Here is an 18585-nt window from a genome sequence, read left to right as displayed (position 1 = left end):
GTGCAGGTAGGGGATTGAGCTCGAGCTAGCTCGAATAAAGGCTCTTTTGCTTTTGCATCGGACTTGGCTCCCTAGTGGTCTTTGGGGATCACGAATTCTGGGCATAACAGGTTATTGCTTGGTTATTGCTTCAAACTTTTCACTGATACCTTGTGGTAGAATCACCAATGCACAGCATAAAAACTTAGCTTTTGAAAAGTTCCAAAGGTGATAAAGCAGTACCCTTTGGAGAAATGCTGTGTGACCCATGCCTTTGGTGGCACAGAGGACAGGCTGTGTAGAAAAACACAAATACTCTCTCCCTAGAGTGATTCTGAAGAGTGGGACCCTGTGAAGAAGTTTTGGGAATACCCTGACCAACTTATTTTGCTCATATTTTACTTTTTACATGTATGCACAACAGAAAAAAAGTTATAAAAATCAATGTTTAAGTAAGTTTAGGGGCATCTGGTGGCTCAGTCAGTTAAGCATCTGACTCTTGATTTCGGCTCAGGTCATGATCTCAAGGTTTGTGGGATCGAGCCCCAGGTCGGGCTCCGTGCTAACAGTATGGAGCCTGCTGGGGCTTCTTCTCTCTCCCTCCGTCTCTGCCCCTCCCCTGCTCACTCATACTCTCTTGTTCTCAAAATAAATAAATAAACAAACAAAATTTAAAAACTCAATCGGTATAAATGAAAAATTCTAAGTGAGAAGAAATCATGAAGTCTGGTTTAATGAGCAGCTCTTTTCTTTTTAGTGGCACACAAAATAATGCCACATCTTACAACTGATGGAAACTGAGATTCACTCAGATCCCCACACTCGACAGCTGTATGATACACATTCACGCAAAGTGACTGCAAACTGGTCCACTTAAAGAAAGTCAATCAATCTCAGAGGACTGGTGCGATAAACACAACAAATTGGCTTGCTCGGCCTCTGCGGGGGCCTCGCTATGAAGCAGAGGTGAGCAAGCCCAAAATGCCATTCCCGGACCCTTACACGTGGGTTGCTAAGGATGAATTAGGCTGTACTGATCTCCCAAGAGCTCCTCCTCCCGCCTCACCCGGCTGGCCAGCAAGGACAGGAACGCGGAGGCTTCTCGCCGCTGAGGGTTCTGGGCTCCCGCTCAGGCTCCAGCTTCCTGGGGACGGGGGATGCTGCGGGAGCAACGGCCTCCTGAATCAGTCCCCGGGACGTACCAGGGACCCAGCGGTTCCAGGGCTCACCAGGAAGGCGTTCCTTTGGTGACTGCATTCTAGAGCCCCAGGCCGTAGCCGGGGCCCAGGGCTATGGCAAGTGCCCAGTTGTCTGGCTTACACACTACCCCTTCGTGCTCCAAATCCTCGGCATGCTTTAGGGCTTCCCGCACGGACCTCTTACCGAAAAGAAAATCGGTCCCATGAAGAGCACATTCTCTGACCACAAAATAGTTAAGTTAGAAACAAAACAAAACAAACATGTGTTTGGAAACTGAGAAGCACCATTCTAAAGAGCGCACTGGGGGGCGCCCGGGAGGCTCAGTCGGTTGAGCGTCTGATGTCAGCTCAGGTCATGATCTCACAGTTTGTGGGTTTGAGCCCTGCATCCGGTTCTGTGCTGACAGCTCGGAGCCTGAAGCCTGCTTCCGATTCTGTGTGTGTGTGTGTGTGTGTGTGTGTGTGTGTGTGTCCCTCCCCCACTTGCGCACGCTCTCTCAAAAATAAACAGATGTTAAAAAAAGAAAACAAACACACTGGTCCAAGAAGATTTAAAGTAAATGAGAAAATTCTGAGGTGAAAATAATGAAAATACTGATGCCTGCGTGCTAGTAAACAAGCAGTTGTAACTGAAAACACGTATTTCAGAAAAAAGTTAAGTTGAAAATACGCTAAGCATTCACCTTCAGAGATTAGGAAAACACCAACAGTTTAAACCCAAAGGGGAAAGTAACGCAGAGAAGAAAGTCATTTAAGAAGGGCAACGAGGCCGCTTCGGCAGCTCGTCCGAAGTCCGCACCCAGCCCTACGGTCCCTCCCCAGGGACTTCCCGAGAGAGCCGGGACATGGGTCCACGCTGACGGAAGGCCCACACTCACAGCAGCATCAGTCACAACGGCCAAAGCCCAGGAACAACACAGGTGCCCGTCGCGAGATGAACGGATAACCACAGTGTGGCCCATCCACACAACAGAATGTTATTCGGCCACAGGAAGTAATGCAGGGCCCGACGCAAGCTTGAGTGAAAGACGCCGGGCACAAAAGGCTGCGGAGGGTAGGACTGCACTTACCAGGTACGGCCGGAACAGGCCAAGAACGGGCACGAGTCTGTGGGACGGAAATCAGAAGAGCGGTTCATCTGGGAAGCAGGGGAGGGTGCCGAAGGAGAAGGGTGCCTCGTGCGGATTTTGATCGGGGTGGTAGTTACACGAGTGAGTGCACGCGCAGATACGCGCAACAGCTTGACTTCTATGCACACCTAACATGTGAGCGCTGTATTTACCTGCCCTGAAAGTCTACTTACGGATAAGTGATCTCCTGTCATCCTCAAGAAAGAGGAGGAAGAATGTCCTGCAAAAGGCACTAAAATGGCCTTCTAAGAACCTGCCACACCCTCACAGAGCCAATGCTGGTCCACCCAGGGCAACCTGAGGACAATCTGGCCTGAGGTACACACACTGCCCCTTCTTCCTTACGTGCTGTGGCTGTTACTCTGCCCCCAAATCCCCTCCCACCTTAGGCACACACATCTTTCGCCCGATGAGAAAGGGAAGAATTTTTGCAAAATACGAAGATAACAGATAAAATCAGCAAGAGTCAGCATTAGAGCATCATGGGAAGTTTTTAAGCTAACTGCTTTGTCTTTACACTCGCATGGTACTGTCCTCCTCCCCAGATCCGCCTCTGCCTTCATATATAAACCCTCTCGGATGACCAACATGTCAACCCACGATTGTCACTGTTTGGTGACCACCAAGGAACCACGGGAGAGCTTCTGCAGCAGCATGCAGCTTACAGACAGTGGTAAAGGACTATTCCCTGACTCCATCCAGCAAAACTACACAGAAGAGCCACTCGGCCAGCTCTCTGGAATTCTTATCTGAGGGGTTATGGTTGAGTAATGGACTCCAGCTCATTTTCTAGAGCAATGTCTTACACACGTGGTCTGCCACCCTCTCCATCAACATCACTTGGAGGTACTTGTCTGAAACAGGGTTCCTATCACATGCCTATCAAATCGGAACCTCTGGGTATGAAGCCTAGGGCTCTGAATTTTTTTTCACGTTTATTTTTGAGAGTGTGTGTGTGCACACACGTGCACGCAAGTTGGGGAGGGGCAGGGTGGAGGGGAGGAAAGGATCTAAAGCAGGCCCTGTGCTGTCAGCACAGAGTCCGATGAGGTGCTAAAACTCCAGAACTACGAAATCATGACCTGAGCCAAAGTCAGACACTTAACCGACTGAGCCACCCAGGCACCCCTAGGGCTTTGAATTTTAACAAGCATCCCAAATGATTCTGTTTAACACTGCAACTTGAGAACCACTGCTAAAAGGTGGCTATAGACATGTTAAGTCCTCAACTCAGATCCTGAATGCAATACATTAAGTACAGAGGCAACATGATTGAGTAATTAGGAGCCTGAATTTTGCAGCCAGACAACCTGTGTCTCAAAGCTTGTCTCTGCCTCTTACTAGCTGTGTCACCATGGGCAACTTACCTAACCTCTCTGTGCCTCAGTTTCCTTGCCTATGAATAGGGTAATATATATTACTATGTCAAAAAGCTAATCAAAATTGAATTCTCTTCCTGAATATTACTTGACATTTCTAAATAAATATTGAACTTTAAATCAAACCACCAAGCATTTAAAGATCTTAAAAGATACACCTTTTTTACGGGTAGAAGATCATACCTTGAGATCATAAAAGCCATATATGAAAGACCCAACACTAATATCATCCTCAATGGGGGAATACTGAGAGCTTTCACCCTAAGGTCAGGAACAAGACAGGGCAGTCCACTCTCACCACCGCCATCCAACATTAGTACTTAGCCTCAGCAATCAGACAACACAAAGAAATAAAAGGCATCCAAATCAGCCAGAAGGAGGTCAAACTTTCACTCTTTGCAGATGACATGATACTCTATATGGAAAACCCAAAAGATTCCACCAAAAAACTGCTAGAACTGATCCATGAATTCAGCAAAGTTGGAGGATATAAAATCAATGCACAGAAATCAGTTGTATTCCTGTTCACCAACAATGAAGCAACAGAAAGAGAAATCAAGGAATCGATCCCATTTACAATTGCACCAAAAGCCGTAAAATATCTAGGAATAAATCTAACCAAAAAGGTGAAAAAATCTATATGCTGAAAATTATAGGAAGCTAATGAAAGAAACTGAAGACAAAAAAAAAAAAAAAAAGGAGAAATATTCCATGCTCCTGGATAGGAAGAACAAATACTGTTAAAATGTCAATACTGCCCAAAGCTATCTACATTTCAATGCAATCCCTATCAAAGTAACACCAGCATTCTTCACAGAGCTAGAACAAACAATCCTAAAATTTGTATGGAACCAGAAAAGACCCCGAATAGCCAAAGCAATCTTGAAAAAGAAAACCAAAGCAGGAGGCATCACAATCCCAGACTTCAAGCTATTCTACAAAAGCTGTAATCATCAAGACAGTATGGTACTGGCACAAGAACAGACTCTCAGATCAATGGAATTGATTTCTCAGAATAGAGAACCCAGAAATGGACCCACAAATGTACGGCCAACTAATCTTTGACAGAGCAGGAAAGAATATCCAATGGAATAAAGACAGTCTCTTCAGCAAGTGGTGCTGGGGAAACTGGACAGTGACATGAAGAATGAACCCGGGCCACTTTCTTACACCACACACAAAAATAAACTCAAAATGGATGAAAGACCTCAATGTAAGACAGGAAGCCATCAAAATCCTCGAGGAGAAAGCAGGCAAAAACCTCTTTGATCTTGGCCGCAGCAACTTCTTACTCAACACGTCTCCAGAGGCAAGAGAAACAAAAGCAAAAATGAACTATTGGGACCTCATCAAAATAAAAAGCTTCTGCACAGTGAAGGAAACAATCAGCAAAACTAAAAGGCAACCGACAGAATGGGAGAAGATATTTGCAAATGACATAGCAGATAAAGGGTTAGTATCCAAAATCTATAAAGAACTTCTCAAACTCAACACCCAAAAAACAAAGAATCCAATGAAGAAATGGGAAAAAGACATGAATAGACACTTCTCCAAAGAAGACATCCAGATGGCCAATTGACACGTGAAAAAATGCTCAACATCACTCATTAGGGAAATACAAATCAAAACCACAATGAGATACCACCTCACACGTGTCAGAATGGCTAACATTAACAACTCAGGCGGCAACAGATGTTGACGAGGATGCGGGGAAAGGGGATCTCTTTTGCACTGTTGGTAGGAATGCAAGCTGGTGCAGCCACTCTGGAGAACAGTATGGAGGTTCCTCAAAAAATTAAAAATAGAACTACCTTACTATGCAGCAACTGCACTACTAGATATGTATCCAAGGGACACAGGTATGCTGCTTCAAAAGGGCACATACACCCCAATGGTTATAGCAGCACTATCGACAATAGCCAAAGTCTGCAAAGAGCCCAAATGTCCCCAATGGAGTATTACTGGGCAATCAAAAAGAATGAAATCTTGCCATCTGCAACTACGTGGATGGAACCAGAGGGTATTATGCTACATGAAATTAGTCAGAGAAAGACAAATACCAAATGACTTCACTCATATGAGGACTTTAAGAGACAAAACAGAAGAACATAAGGGAAGGGAAACAAAAATAATATAAAAACAGGGAGGGGGACAAAACAGAAGAGACTCATAAATATGGAGGACAAACTGAGGGTTACTGGAGGGGTTGTGGGAGGAGGGATGGGCTAAATGGGGAAGGGTCACTAAGGAATCTACTCCTGAAATCATTGTTGCACTATATGCTAACTAACTTGGATGGAAATTAAAAAAATAAAATAAAAAATTTAAAGAAACACACTTTGGGGCGCCTGGGTGGCGCAGTCGGTTAAGCGTCCGACTTCAGCCAGGTCACGATCTCACGGTCCGTGAGTTCGAGCCCCGCGTCAGGCTCTGGGCTGATGGCTCAGAGCCTGGAGCCTGTTTCCGATTCTGAGTCTCCCTCTCTCTCTGACCCTCTCCCATTCATGCTCTGTCTCTCTCTGTCCCAAAAATAAATAAACGTTGGAAAAAAAAAAAAACTTTAAAAAAAAAAAGAAACACACTTTTTTTTTTTTTACCTCAATCATGAAAAAATAATGACCAATGAGACTTTCTATCCTGGATAATTAAATGATAGAGCAAAATAAACACTCTGGCATCACACCCCTGTATAATCAATGTTTTTTAACAGCCAAAAGTTTCAGTGAAGGGGGAAGAGCTTCCCAAATATACATAAATAAAAATCGTGCAAAGACATTTGGCAGTTCCGCACAGAGCTAATCATATGCTTATAATACAATCCAACAATCATACTCTCAGGTATTGACCCAAATGGGTTGAAAACCTACACCCACATGAAAACCTGCACATGAATGCTTGCAGCAGCTTTATTCATAATTGCCAAAACCCGGAAGCAAACAAGATGTCCTTCAGCAGGTGAAGAGATCAATTGTGGTAAATAAAACAGACAACAGAATATTATTCAGCACTAACAGGAACCATCAAGCCATGAAAAGACATACAGGAAACTGGATGCGTATTACTGAGTGAAAGAAGCCAGTCTGAAATGGCTACAGGCTGTATGATTCCAACCATACGAGGTTCTGGAAAAGGCAAAACTATGGAGGCAGTAAAAAGATTGGTGAGTGGTTGCTAGGGGTCCAGGGAGACAAGGGGAGGGATGAATAGGTGAGCACAGGGGATTTTCAGAGCAGTGAATCTATTGTGTACGATAATGTACTGGTGGATACAGGCCACATTATGCATTTGGCAAAACCCATAGAACCATACAGCACAAAGAGCCCTACTGTAAACCATGGCCTTTAGGTGATAACAATGTATCAATATTAGTCCATCAATTGTAACAAATGTATCACACTGAGGTAAGATGTTGAAGATAGGGAAACCTTATATGGAGGGGAGCTTATGGGAACTGGCAACACCTGATGTATTGTTTCCTTATTATGTAACCCCAAGTGTGCATAAGGTTGACAAGATTTCCCACAGTCCTATCAGATTACCACTTACAATAAAAACTGTAGGCTGCTGCTAACCTTTGCTCTGTGAAGCTCTGTGCTTCCTCACCCTTACAGGCAAGAGCTGCCCACTCATACAATTACTATAGAGAAAACCGTATTTTATCTTAATTTTTTTTTTTTTTTTTAGTAATCTCTACTGTCAACCTGGGGCTCGAACTCACAACCCTGAGATCAAGAGTTGCATGCTCTTCCGAGTGAGCCAGCCAGGTGCCCCTTTATTTTGATTAAAAAAATTTTTTTACCTGTTTATTCATTTATTTTTGAGAGAGAGAAAGGGGAGGGGCAGAGAGAGAGGGAGACACAGAATTCGAAGCAGGGTCCAGGCTCCGAGCTGTCAGCACAGAGCCCAACGCAGGACTCAAAACTCACAAACCGTGAGATCATGACCTGAGACCTGAGCCGAACTTGGACGCTTAACCGACTGAGCCACCCGGACACCCCATCTCGATTTTTATCAGCTTTGGACAAAACAGTGAATTTCTTTTAGTTAAATAGAAAACAGACAAAAATTTTGTAACAAAAACCCACCCCACACAGAACTAGAGTCATTCTGCATGTGAATAAAGTGGGATAGGACACCCTCTCTTCCTCCGAGGAGAATTACATCTGTTACTTCTCGAGATTTGAAAGAGTCATGACAGGATTTCAGAACCCCACGTCCAATATGGGGCACCTGAGTCAACAAAGAAAATCCCAGAGAGGTGTGCATGACCAGAAAGTTCTTGGCGAACTCTTACAAGCCAAGGCCAGATGCTTCACACTTGAAAGGGGCTTCCGACAGTCGAGAAGAGAACAAAGTATTTCCCCGAAACAAAGGAGGACAAAGAGGCTGAAAAAGTCTTTCTCAAAATGACTGAAAACTTCCCAAATTTGCCCCCCAAGAAACACACCAAAAACAAAAAAGCCCCAAACCTACAAATTCAAGAAGGTGAGCAAACTCCAAATAGCATGGCCCAGAGATCTACGCCAAGTCACATTACACAAATGCTTCTGAAAGAGGAAAGAAGTCTGAAATCGGCCGGAGACAAGGACACCTCCCCACAGGAGCAGATGAAGGGCCGGATTGCTCATCAAAAGCCCACACGGCTGGTGGAAGTCCCGCAACGGGTTTTCAAATAAAGAAAGAAAGGAACCATCAGCTCTTGATTCCATACATGCTGAAGGCCTCCTTCAGGAATGAAGAACTTAAAACGATCGAAGGTGAACGAACGCTGAGAGAATCTGTCACCAGCAGTCCTGCCCTCAAAGAATGGCTCCCGGGCCCTAGACAGAAAGGAGACGGCAAAAGAAGGCACAGCTACAGAAAGAGTAAAAACGTGGGTAAGTACAATAAACTTTCCTTCTCAAATTCTCTAGAGTATGGTTGGGACAAAACTTACAACACTGTCGGATGGAGTATGTACAAGAAACAGGTAAGAGATATAAAGAGAGGTCCAGTTTCCCTATTTCAGGGAGCCGGGGGGCACAGTCCGTTGAGCTTCCCACTTTTGGTTTCATGTCGGTTTGTAAGTTCAAGCCCCACATCGGGCTCTGGGCTGATGGTGCAGAGCCTGCTTGGGATTCCACCTCTCCTTCTCTCTGTTCCTCCCTTGCTTGTGTGCCCACTCTCTCTCGAAAATAAACTTAAAAAAAAAAGTTTCCGTTTCATTTGAACTGATGAAATGATGACCCCAGCAAACTCTAATTGTATAAAGAGACTTAAATATTTACGTATTTTATATACGTAACATAAATACATGCAAACACCCTTGAGCAACCACACACACAACGACTACACAAACAGATACCCTCAAAGACAATATGCCTATGTCAAACTGGAATTCTTAAAAAAATGTTCAAGTAACTAACAGGAAGAAATTCAGAGAAACAAGAAAGAGAGGACCAGGAAAAAAAAAAGTGAAATGACAACTTATGTCCTGATACATTAATAATCACCTTCAACATAAAAGACCAATTAAAAGACACAGATTGGCAGCTTTTTTTTTTTTTTAATGACCAAACTACATGGGGGCTACAAGACATTTCAAACACGATGATAAATGTAGGTTAAAAGTCAAAGAATTGGAGGCGGGGCGGGGGTGGGGGGGGGAGCGCCTGGGTGGCTCAGTCGGTTTAACGTCTGAATTCGGCTCAGGTCATGATCTCACTGGGAGTGCAAGTCCCAGGTTGAGCTCTGTACTGACACCTCAGAGGCTGGAGCCTGCTTCAAATTTTGTCTCCGTCTCTCTGCCCTTCCCCTGCTCATGTTCATGCGTGCTCTCTCTCTCAAATATAAAGTAAAACATAAAAAACAAAATAAAAAAAAGAATGGAAAAGACAAATCATGCTTATTAAACAAAAGAAAACAGGAGTGGCTATACAGATCTCCCTTGACTTGGGATGATTTTTGGTCCCAATAAACCCATGGTAAGTTGAAAAAAATCGTATGTCGAAAATACATTTAATACACCCAACCTACCACGCCTTCTGATCATCACTGAGCCCAGCCCACCTTAAATGTGCTCAGAACACTTACATCGGCCTGCAGATGGGTCAAGTCATCTAACACCAAGCCTGTTTTCTAACAAAGTGCTGAATATCTCACGTTAACATAATTGAACACTGTACCGAGAGAGGAAAACAGGATGGTCATATGGCTACAGAATGGCTGTCAGTGTTTCGGTCCTCTACCTACGGTATCGCATGGCTGCCACTGTCCAGCACCACGAAAGAACGTCATGCTATAAAGCACTAGCCTGGGAAAGATCAAAATCCAAAATTCTGAAGTATGCTTTCTCCTGAATGCATACCACTTTCACGCCATGGCAAGGTAACAAACAAGCACGTCCAACTGTAGAAAGTTAGGGATTGTCTGTATCGCTCTCAGACATCGGAGACTTCACAACAAAGAAAATCACCAGAGACAGGGACATTCTATCATGATGGAAGGGTCAATCCATCAGGACAAAGCCATCCTAAATGCGTAGGCAACAAACAGCACAGTTGCACAATGTATGGCTCCAACAACATCAGAACTAGAGGGGGCACCTGGGTGGCTCAGTCAGTTAAGCGACTGACACTTGATTTCGGCTCAGATCATCATCTCAGAGTTCTTGAGTTCAAGCCCTGCATCAGGCTCTGCGCTGGCAGTGCGGAGCCTGCTTGGGATTCTCTCTCTCCCTCTACCCGTGTCCCACTCCCTCTCTCTCAAAACTAAACAGGAGACATAGACCAATCAACAATTTTAGTGGCAGATGTCAATCCCCTTCCCTCAACAACCAGACAGAAAATGGGCAAGGATACAGAAACATTCAACATCATCAACCAACAAGGCCTAACTGACTCTGCACAACGCTCTACCGGGCGACAGTACAAAACTCATTCTTTCAAGAACCCACAGAACATTCTAGTGGGCTGAATAATGCCCTCCACTCCCCAAATCCAGGTCCTAATCCCTAAACCTTGTGAATATTACCTCATATGACACAAGGGACTTTGTATATACGATTTAGGATCCTGAGGTAGAAGGCTGGCTTGGATCGGTGCAAAAGGGGCACTCAACTGCCATCACAAGTGCCCTTCCTTAAGGCAGGCAGGGGACATTTGACGCAGGGAAGGCACTGGGATCATGGAAGCAAGATTCAAGGACGTTGACTTGGAAGATAGGAAAAGGGCATGAGCCGCGTTGGGAAAAAGAAAGAAAAGAAAACTGGTTCTCCCTTAGAGCTTCCGAAGGGGGCCCAGCCCAGCTGCCACCTATATCTGGCCCGGTAAAGTGACTGCAGACTTTTTTTTTTTTTTTTTTTTTTTAAACGTTCATTCATTTTTGAGAGAGAGAAACAGAGACAGAGCATGAGCAGGGGAGGGGCAGAGTGAGAGGGAGACACAGAATCCGAAGCAGGCTCCAGGCTCCGAGCTGCCAGCACAGAGCCCGTTGCGGGGCTCGAACCCATGAACCGCAAGATCATGACCTGAGCCGCAGTCGGACGCTCAACCGACTGAGCCACCCAGGCGCCCCTGACTGTAGACTTCTGACCTCCAGGAGTGCACCACGGCAAAGATTTGTTGTGTTCAGCCAGCAAGGCCGTTACAAGTGCAGATTCCAGTACCTGGAAGTTGGGCAGTGCTGTGACAAATACCCCAAAATGTGGAAGGGACTCTCGAGCTGAAGGACAGCAAAGGCCTGGACTGCCTTAAACAAGGGCGAGTAGAAATGTGGGTGCTGCAGACCTCGCCACTGAGGACTCAGGAAGCGAGGAGCACAGCAGACACGGGCTGTGTGGTCAGGGAGCACCTCAACCATCAAAGGCCACTGGTAGAGAGAGGGCGTGACCGCACCGGCAGCGAGGGCTCAGGGACAAAGGAGGCACCAAGCTGAACGACACCCTGTGAGTCGGTGGAAAGCAGAACTCGTCACAATGAACTGGGATATTTAACTGAGGTGATTTCCCAGCAAATGGCTGAAGGTGCAGCCTTGGTTCTTCCTGCTGCTTGTGGAGAAACGCAAGGGGGAAGAGACACGTTGAGGACAACACTGTGAGGCAAAAAGGAACCAGGGCCTGGTGATGTGGGGAACGCGCTCTGAAGACAAAGCCAAGGGTGTGGCCAGCTAACATATCTCAGGGGCTCTCAAAGGACGGAATACTCTACTCGTTCACACAGAAGGCTCTGTGGCGAGAGTGAGCCTGTCCCTTGTAGATCCTTTCAACTACCTTGGCAGAAGCCGGGAACACAGACGAGATGACACAGGAAAGACCCACCGAGGACCCTTGCGTCTGCTGGAGTAAAGCCGCGTGAAATACCCAGGAGACCCACAGGTCTTCGAGAAAGTTAACACCCCCAGAAAAACTGCCAGCTTGGAACGAGAATGAGAGAAAGCGGTCAGATTTGCCCAGTTCTACAGACGGAAAACAGGCTGATTCAACTACTCGGTGCTCACGTGCGCTACCCTCGAGAGAAACAACACGACACGGAGGGAAGCCGCAGGCCCACAGGTTACTTCTGGGCCTTGAGATCTAGTGAGTTTGCCGAGGTGAATCTTGAAATCGCTTGGAACCAGTAACTTTCCTTCTTCAATCTTCTCTCTCTTATCTCTTTCTCCTCTCCTTCTGTTCTTTGCTCCCTCTTTCTCTCATCTTTCTCCTTTTTGGAATGGGAATATCTATACCTGCGATCCTGTGCCTGCCCGCCATTGTATTTGGGGAACAGACAATCTGGTTTTAACTTTACAGATCCACAGATGGAGAGGAATTTTGCCTCAAATGGATCACACCTAGACTCTTACCCATGTCTGGTTGAGCTGATGACATTTAGGTGAGATTTTCGACTCTGACTTGATGCTGTGATGGGTGGAGACTTCAGGGCATGTCAGCATAGGACAAATGTATTTTGCATGTGGGATAGATGTGAATCTTTGGTAGGATGTATACCGTCCCCTCCTCCATATCCAGGACCTAATCCAATATAAATTAAACACAAGGGCTAAGACAGATCATATGCTGGTGCACAAAACAAACCTCAATAAATTTAAAAGAATGGAAATCAGAGCGGGTTCTCTAATGACAATGGAATCAAATTGGAAATCAGTAACAGATAACGGGAAAGTCTCCCAATCCCAGGAAGCTAAACACACTCTTAGTTAATCCATGGAATAAATGGGAAATCCCAGGGGAAATTAAAAAATAAATACACTGAATGCGGCACCTGGGTGGCTCAGTTGGTTCAGTGTCTAACTTCGGCTCAGGTCTGTGAGTTCGAGCCCCACGTCGGGCTCACTGCTGTCAGCCTATCAATGCAGAGCCCGCTTCGGATCCTCTGTCCCCATCTTTCTGCCCCTTCCCTGCTTGCGCTCCCCCCCAAAATAGTATTTAAAAAAAATACACTGAACTGAGTGAAAATGAAAATACAACACGTGAACATTTGTGGGGCATCAATGAAGCACTCACATCAATGAGTGCTGAGAGGAAAATGTATAGCACTAAAATACTGACATTAGGAAAGAGGAAAAGTACCAAATGAATAATCTAAGTTCCCATCTCAAAAACTAAAAGAGAACAAAATAAACTGAAGGCAAGCAGAAGGAAGGAGGTAATAAGGAACAGGAGTCAATGAAATAGAAATGAGAAAACAATGGAGAAATATCAAGGAAACACAAAATTGGTTCCATGAGTAAATACATAAAGCTGACAACCCTAAAGAAAAGATATAAACTAACACCGTGAGGAGTGAGACAGGGCCATCACGACTGTGCCTCCAGACATCAACAGGATAAAGAAACGCTATAAACTACACTAAGATGAAATGCATCAATTTCTCAAAGACCAGAAACTATTACCACTCATCGCAAATTAAGTAGATAATTTGAAGCGCCAATAACAATCAAGGAAATTCAATCTGTAATTTAAAACAAAACAAAAAAAAACCAGATCTCTAAGTTCATGTGGTTTCACTGGAGAGTTCTTCCAAAGGTTTAAAGAATTAACACCAATTCTATATAATCTCTTCAAAAAAAGCGAACAGGAAGGAACACTTACTTCCCAGTTCATTTTATGAAGCTAGTATTAACCCTAACACCAAAACGAAACTAAGATAATACAAAAAAGTAAATTATCAGCAAACTGTTTCTCATGAATACGGTTGTAAAAATCACTATACAGAAATCTCAAGGAAGAAATCAAAGTATCCCTATTTGCAGGTTATATAATAGTCCAAGGAACCTAACAAAAAATCTTCCAAAACTTAGGGCACCTGGGCAGCTAAGTCATTACATATCGGACTTAAGCTCAGATCATGATCTCACGGATTCGTTGGGTTCGAGTCCTACATCCGGCTCTGCCCTGACAGTGCTGAGGCTGCTTGGGATTCTCTCTCTCCCCCGCTCTCTCTCTACTCCTCCTCAACTTGTGCTTTTGCTCTCTCTCTCTCTCTCTCTCTCTAAATAAATTTTTAAAAATCTTCTAAAACTTGAAAGTTCAACAGAAATGCAAGATATAAGATCAACACTGTGCTTCTCTGTACTAACAATGAACATGTGATAGACAAAATTTTAACGTTACCCCATCGCTCAAAAACCAAAGTTGCGTGTAAATCTAATAAAACATGTACAGGACTCGTATGCTGAAAGCCACAAAACACTGATGAATGAAATTAAAAATCTAAGTAAATGGAGAGACATACTGTGTTCAGGTAATGGAAGATTCACCACAGTAAAGATGTCAATTTCTCCCCAATTGACACATATGTTTAGTGTAATTCCTATCACAATCCTAGCAAGATTTTTTTATTGAGCTTATATATATATATAGTATATTAAGATTATATATATATATATATATATATATATGTATATAGTGAAGGCTATTCTACAACTTATATGACAAGTCAAATCAGAATAGCTAAGAACAATTTTGGAAAAGACTAAATGGGACAAACACTCAGACCTCCAAAGAGCCTCTCACACAGCCCTCTCCTTTTTGACAAAGGTACAAGAGCAGTTCTCCAGAGGATGACAGGCTTTGCAACAAATGAGGCTCAAATAACTACATATGGATATTCATGGGCAAAATAATGAGCTTTGACCTAACCTTCACGCTTTATATAAAAATTAACTTAGGGGCACCTGGGTGCATCGGTCTGTCAAGCATCTGACTTCGGCTCAGGTCATGATCTCATGGTTCATGGGTTTGAGCCTCACGTCAGGGTCTATACTGACAGTTCAGAGCCTGGAGCCTGTTTCAGATTCTGTGTCTTCTTCTCTCTCTCTGCCCCTCCCCTGCTCATGCTCTCTCTGCCTCCTTCACTTCCTCCCTCTCTCTCTCTCTCTCATAAAAGGAAGAAACAATTAAAAAAAAATTTTTTTTTTTAAATTAACTTAGGGGCACCTGGGTGGCTCAACCAGTTAACTGTCTGACTCTTGATTTCAGCTCAGGTCATGATCTCACAGGTTCACGGGATCAAGCCCCGAGTCAGGCTCCACACTCACAGAGCAGAGCCTGCCTGGGATTTTCTCTCCCCCTTCTCCTGATCTCATTCATTCATTCATTCATTCATTCTCTCTCTCTCTCTCAAAATAAACAAAAATAAATTAACTCAAAATGGATCATAGATTTAAATGTCAAATGTAAAACTATACAACTTTTCAAAGACAAAGTAAGAGAAAACCTTTGAGGAGCTAGATCTTAGTAAAGAGTTCTTAAACATGACACCAGAAGCATTAACCGTAGAAGAATGAAACTAAAAAACCTCACTGAAACTACAAAACCTTTGCTCTGCAGAAGACCCTGCTAAGAGAATGACAAAGCAGGCTACCAACTGGGAGAAATATTTATAAGCCACACATCTGATAAAGGGCTCCCATCTAGAATGTATTAAGGACTCTGAAAATTCAACGGTAAAGAGCAAACAAGCCAATTAGAAAACAGACAGCACCTATGAAGAAACAGCTCATCGAAGAGGGTCTACAGATGGCAAATGAGTACAGGACAAGGCGTTCTGCAGCACGAGTCATTCGAAAATGCAGGTGAAGACCACAGCCAACATAAAAAAGAGCAACACAGGGGCGGATGGGTGGCTCAGTTAAGCATCCGGCTCTTGGTTTCGGCTCAGGTCATGATCTTGCGGTTCTTGAGTTCAGGCTCCCACATCGGGCTCTCATGATGTGAGCATGGAGACTGCTTCGGATCCCTGCCCCTCTTAAATAAACAAACATTAAAAAAAAAAAAAAAAAGCAACAGAGAATCTGAGGGGAACCTGGATCTCTCAAACATTGTTAAACGCGATGTAAAATGGTAAAGCTCTGCGGGAGACAGTTTGGTGGTTTCTTACAAAACTACACATACACTTACTAAAGGACCCAGGAATATCACTCCTGGACATTTATCCCAGAGAAGTTTAAAAATTATGTCCATGCAAAAACCTATATGCAAATGTTCGCAACAGTTTTACTTCCATCCCCAAACCAGAAACAACCCAAGCATCAGACAGGTAAGTGAATCAACTGTCGCACATCCAGACCTTGAAATATTACTTTGCAATAAAAATGAATGAACTACTGATACATGCAACGACTTGATGGGTCTCAAGGGCATTCTATTGAGGTGAAGGGGTGGGGGCGGGGAACTGTATGACTCCACTTACGTAAGACTCTTGAAATGACAAAATTATGGAGATGGGACACAGATTAGTCATTGCCCCGCCTTAAGGATGGTTTGGGAGCAGGGACAGCAAGTGTGACCGCAAATGGGGTACCAGGAGACAGATGGAGATCTTTGTGGTGACAGAGGAGTTTTGTATCTTGATCGCAGTACTGATCATGTGAATCTACAGGAGTGACAAGCTGATACACAACTATACACCCACATTGCCCCAATGTCAATGTCCTGATTTCGATACCAGATTACAGTTACGTGAGACATAACCAACGAAAAGAAGTGGGTGAGAGCAAGTGAGACCTTTCTGTACGATCTTTGCAAACTTCAGTGCATCTGTAATTCAAATTTAAAGTTTTTCAACAGCATTTATACCACCTAAGGAAAAATACTAGGTGTCCTCTCCACCTTGATGACCAGAAAGAACTGGCACACTCTGTCTCCAGTCACACAGGCCCTGTGAGCCATCCAGAGAAAAGCGACAAGGGGAGGGAGAAGAGCCGCTGGCTCAAGAACAGAGAACGTGGTCCTTTCTGCCAGGGGGCTCATCAGAGCCTCTGATGGGATCGGTCAGGGTGCTAATGAAACACCAGCCAGACTTTCGAAGACAGAAATATCAAGGTCCATCTACACTGAGTATCAGGACTTCCTCATCCTAAAAACGGAACGTCAGATGGAACAAGGGCGAGAGCGCCCAACCACGGTCTCCGTGCTGCACACGGCAAGAGCCCTGCTTTCTTCAGCTACACCCGTCATGATGGCATCCACTGACCCAGAGGATTCACTGACCATTTCATTTCAGCCTGTCGACGAGCAGCAGCCCAGGCAAGTAGTTCTATGACGTGCTGCTGACTCTTAACCTCAACCAGTTCATCAGATATATTTCACCATGATAAAGAAAGGTTCCAGGGCCGCCTGGGTGGCTCAGTCGGTTAAGCGTCTGACTTCAGCTCAGGTCACGATCTCGCGGTCCGGGAGTTCGAGCCCCGTGTCGGGCTCTGTGCTGACCGCTCAGAGCCTGGAGCCTGTTTCAGATTCTGTGTCTCCCTCTCTCTGACCCTCCCCCATTCATGCTCTGTCTCTCTCTGTCTCAAAAATAAATAGACGTTAAAAAAAAATTAAAAAAAAAAAAAAAAAGAAAGGTTCCACATGTCCAGTAATGGTTAATTTTTTTAACCATCGGGCACAGAGCCCGATGTAGGGCTCGAATTCAAGAACCGTGAGATCACGACCTGAGCAGAAACCAAGAGTCAGACGCGTAACTGACTGAGCCACCCAGGCGCCCCTCCAGTAACGGTTTTTATTTGACAACACAACAGATATGACAAAAGAACATTTTAAAAAGTAGTTCCACAGGGGCGCCTGGGTGGCGCAGTCGGTTAAGCGTCCGACTTCAGCCAGGTCATGATCTCGCGGTCCGTGGGTTCGAGCCCCGCGTCAGGCTCTGGGCTGATGGCTCAGAGCCTGGAGCCTGTTTCCGATTCTGTGTCTCCCTCTCTCTCTGCCCCTCCCCCATTCATGCTCTGTCTCTCTCTGTCCCCCAAAAAATAAATAAAAGTTGAAAAAGTAGTTCCACAGAACAGTCTGGCTGGCTTGCTCTTAGCAGTCAATGAATCAGTAAATAATAAATTTAACACAAACTAAACACCTGCTGGCAGCCTTTACTGATAGGCAAGTCATTTTCTCCTTCACTATTGGAAGTAAGCCAAAGTAAGGATATTCCACTTCCTCGCTGGTATGGAGGTTAGCTATAGACACTTAGACACAAGTTATTCTCCAAAACTGCAACAGCAGCTAATGTGTGTGATCACAGCAGTCACATCATCAAAACCTGCGAGTTTTGATGCAAATATAGTCTTTTCAGTTTCCACACACGTTTCTCACTGATTCACAACTCTACTCTGTTTATTTTTTCAAGAATTTTTCTAGGGGCGCCTGGGTGGCTCAGTCTGTTGAGCGTCTGACTTCGGCTCAGGTCATGATCTCACAGTCTGTGAGTTCAAGCCCCGTATCGGGCTCTGTGCTGATGTCTCAGAGCCTGGAGCCTGCTTCCGATTCTGTGTCTCCCTCTCTCTCTGCCCCTTCCCTGCTCATGCTCTGTCTCTGTCTCAAAAATAAATAAAGAAAATTAAACAAAAAAAAAGAATTTTTCTATTGCACAAAAAGCAAAAATACATGCCCCTCCAGAAGCAGCAAAAGAAAAAGCAGCTACAACC

General features: G+C 44.5%; 1 protein-coding gene across 2 annotated transcripts in view; it reads right to left on the bottom strand.

The window, feature by feature from the left end:
• The window catches only part of CYTH3 (cytohesin 3), a 74232-nt gene that overhangs the window by 38420 nt on the left and 17227 nt on the right, over positions 1–18585 (bottom strand). Inside the window, exon 1 of one of the 2 annotated variants that reach the window (XM_040455850.1) lies at positions 5340–5380. The exons of the other annotated variant lie outside the window; for it this stretch is intronic. Within the exon in view, the coding sequence (XP_040311784.1) occupies positions 5340–5358 (19 nt within the window). The 5' untranslated portion in view covers positions 5359–5380. Of the gene's footprint in view, positions 1–5339; positions 5381–18585 lie in introns of those variants that run through there. 2 annotated transcript variants of the gene reach the window in all.

The sequence above is a fragment of the Herpailurus yagouaroundi genome, unplaced genomic scaffold (genome assembly GCF_014898765.1).
Source record: "Herpailurus yagouaroundi ecotype Mexico unplaced genomic scaffold, PumYag 216, whole genome shotgun sequence".
Taxonomy (NCBI): domain Eukaryota; kingdom Metazoa; phylum Chordata; class Mammalia; order Carnivora; family Felidae; genus Herpailurus; species Herpailurus yagouaroundi.
This window is presented reverse-complemented; position numbering and strand designations above follow the sequence as displayed.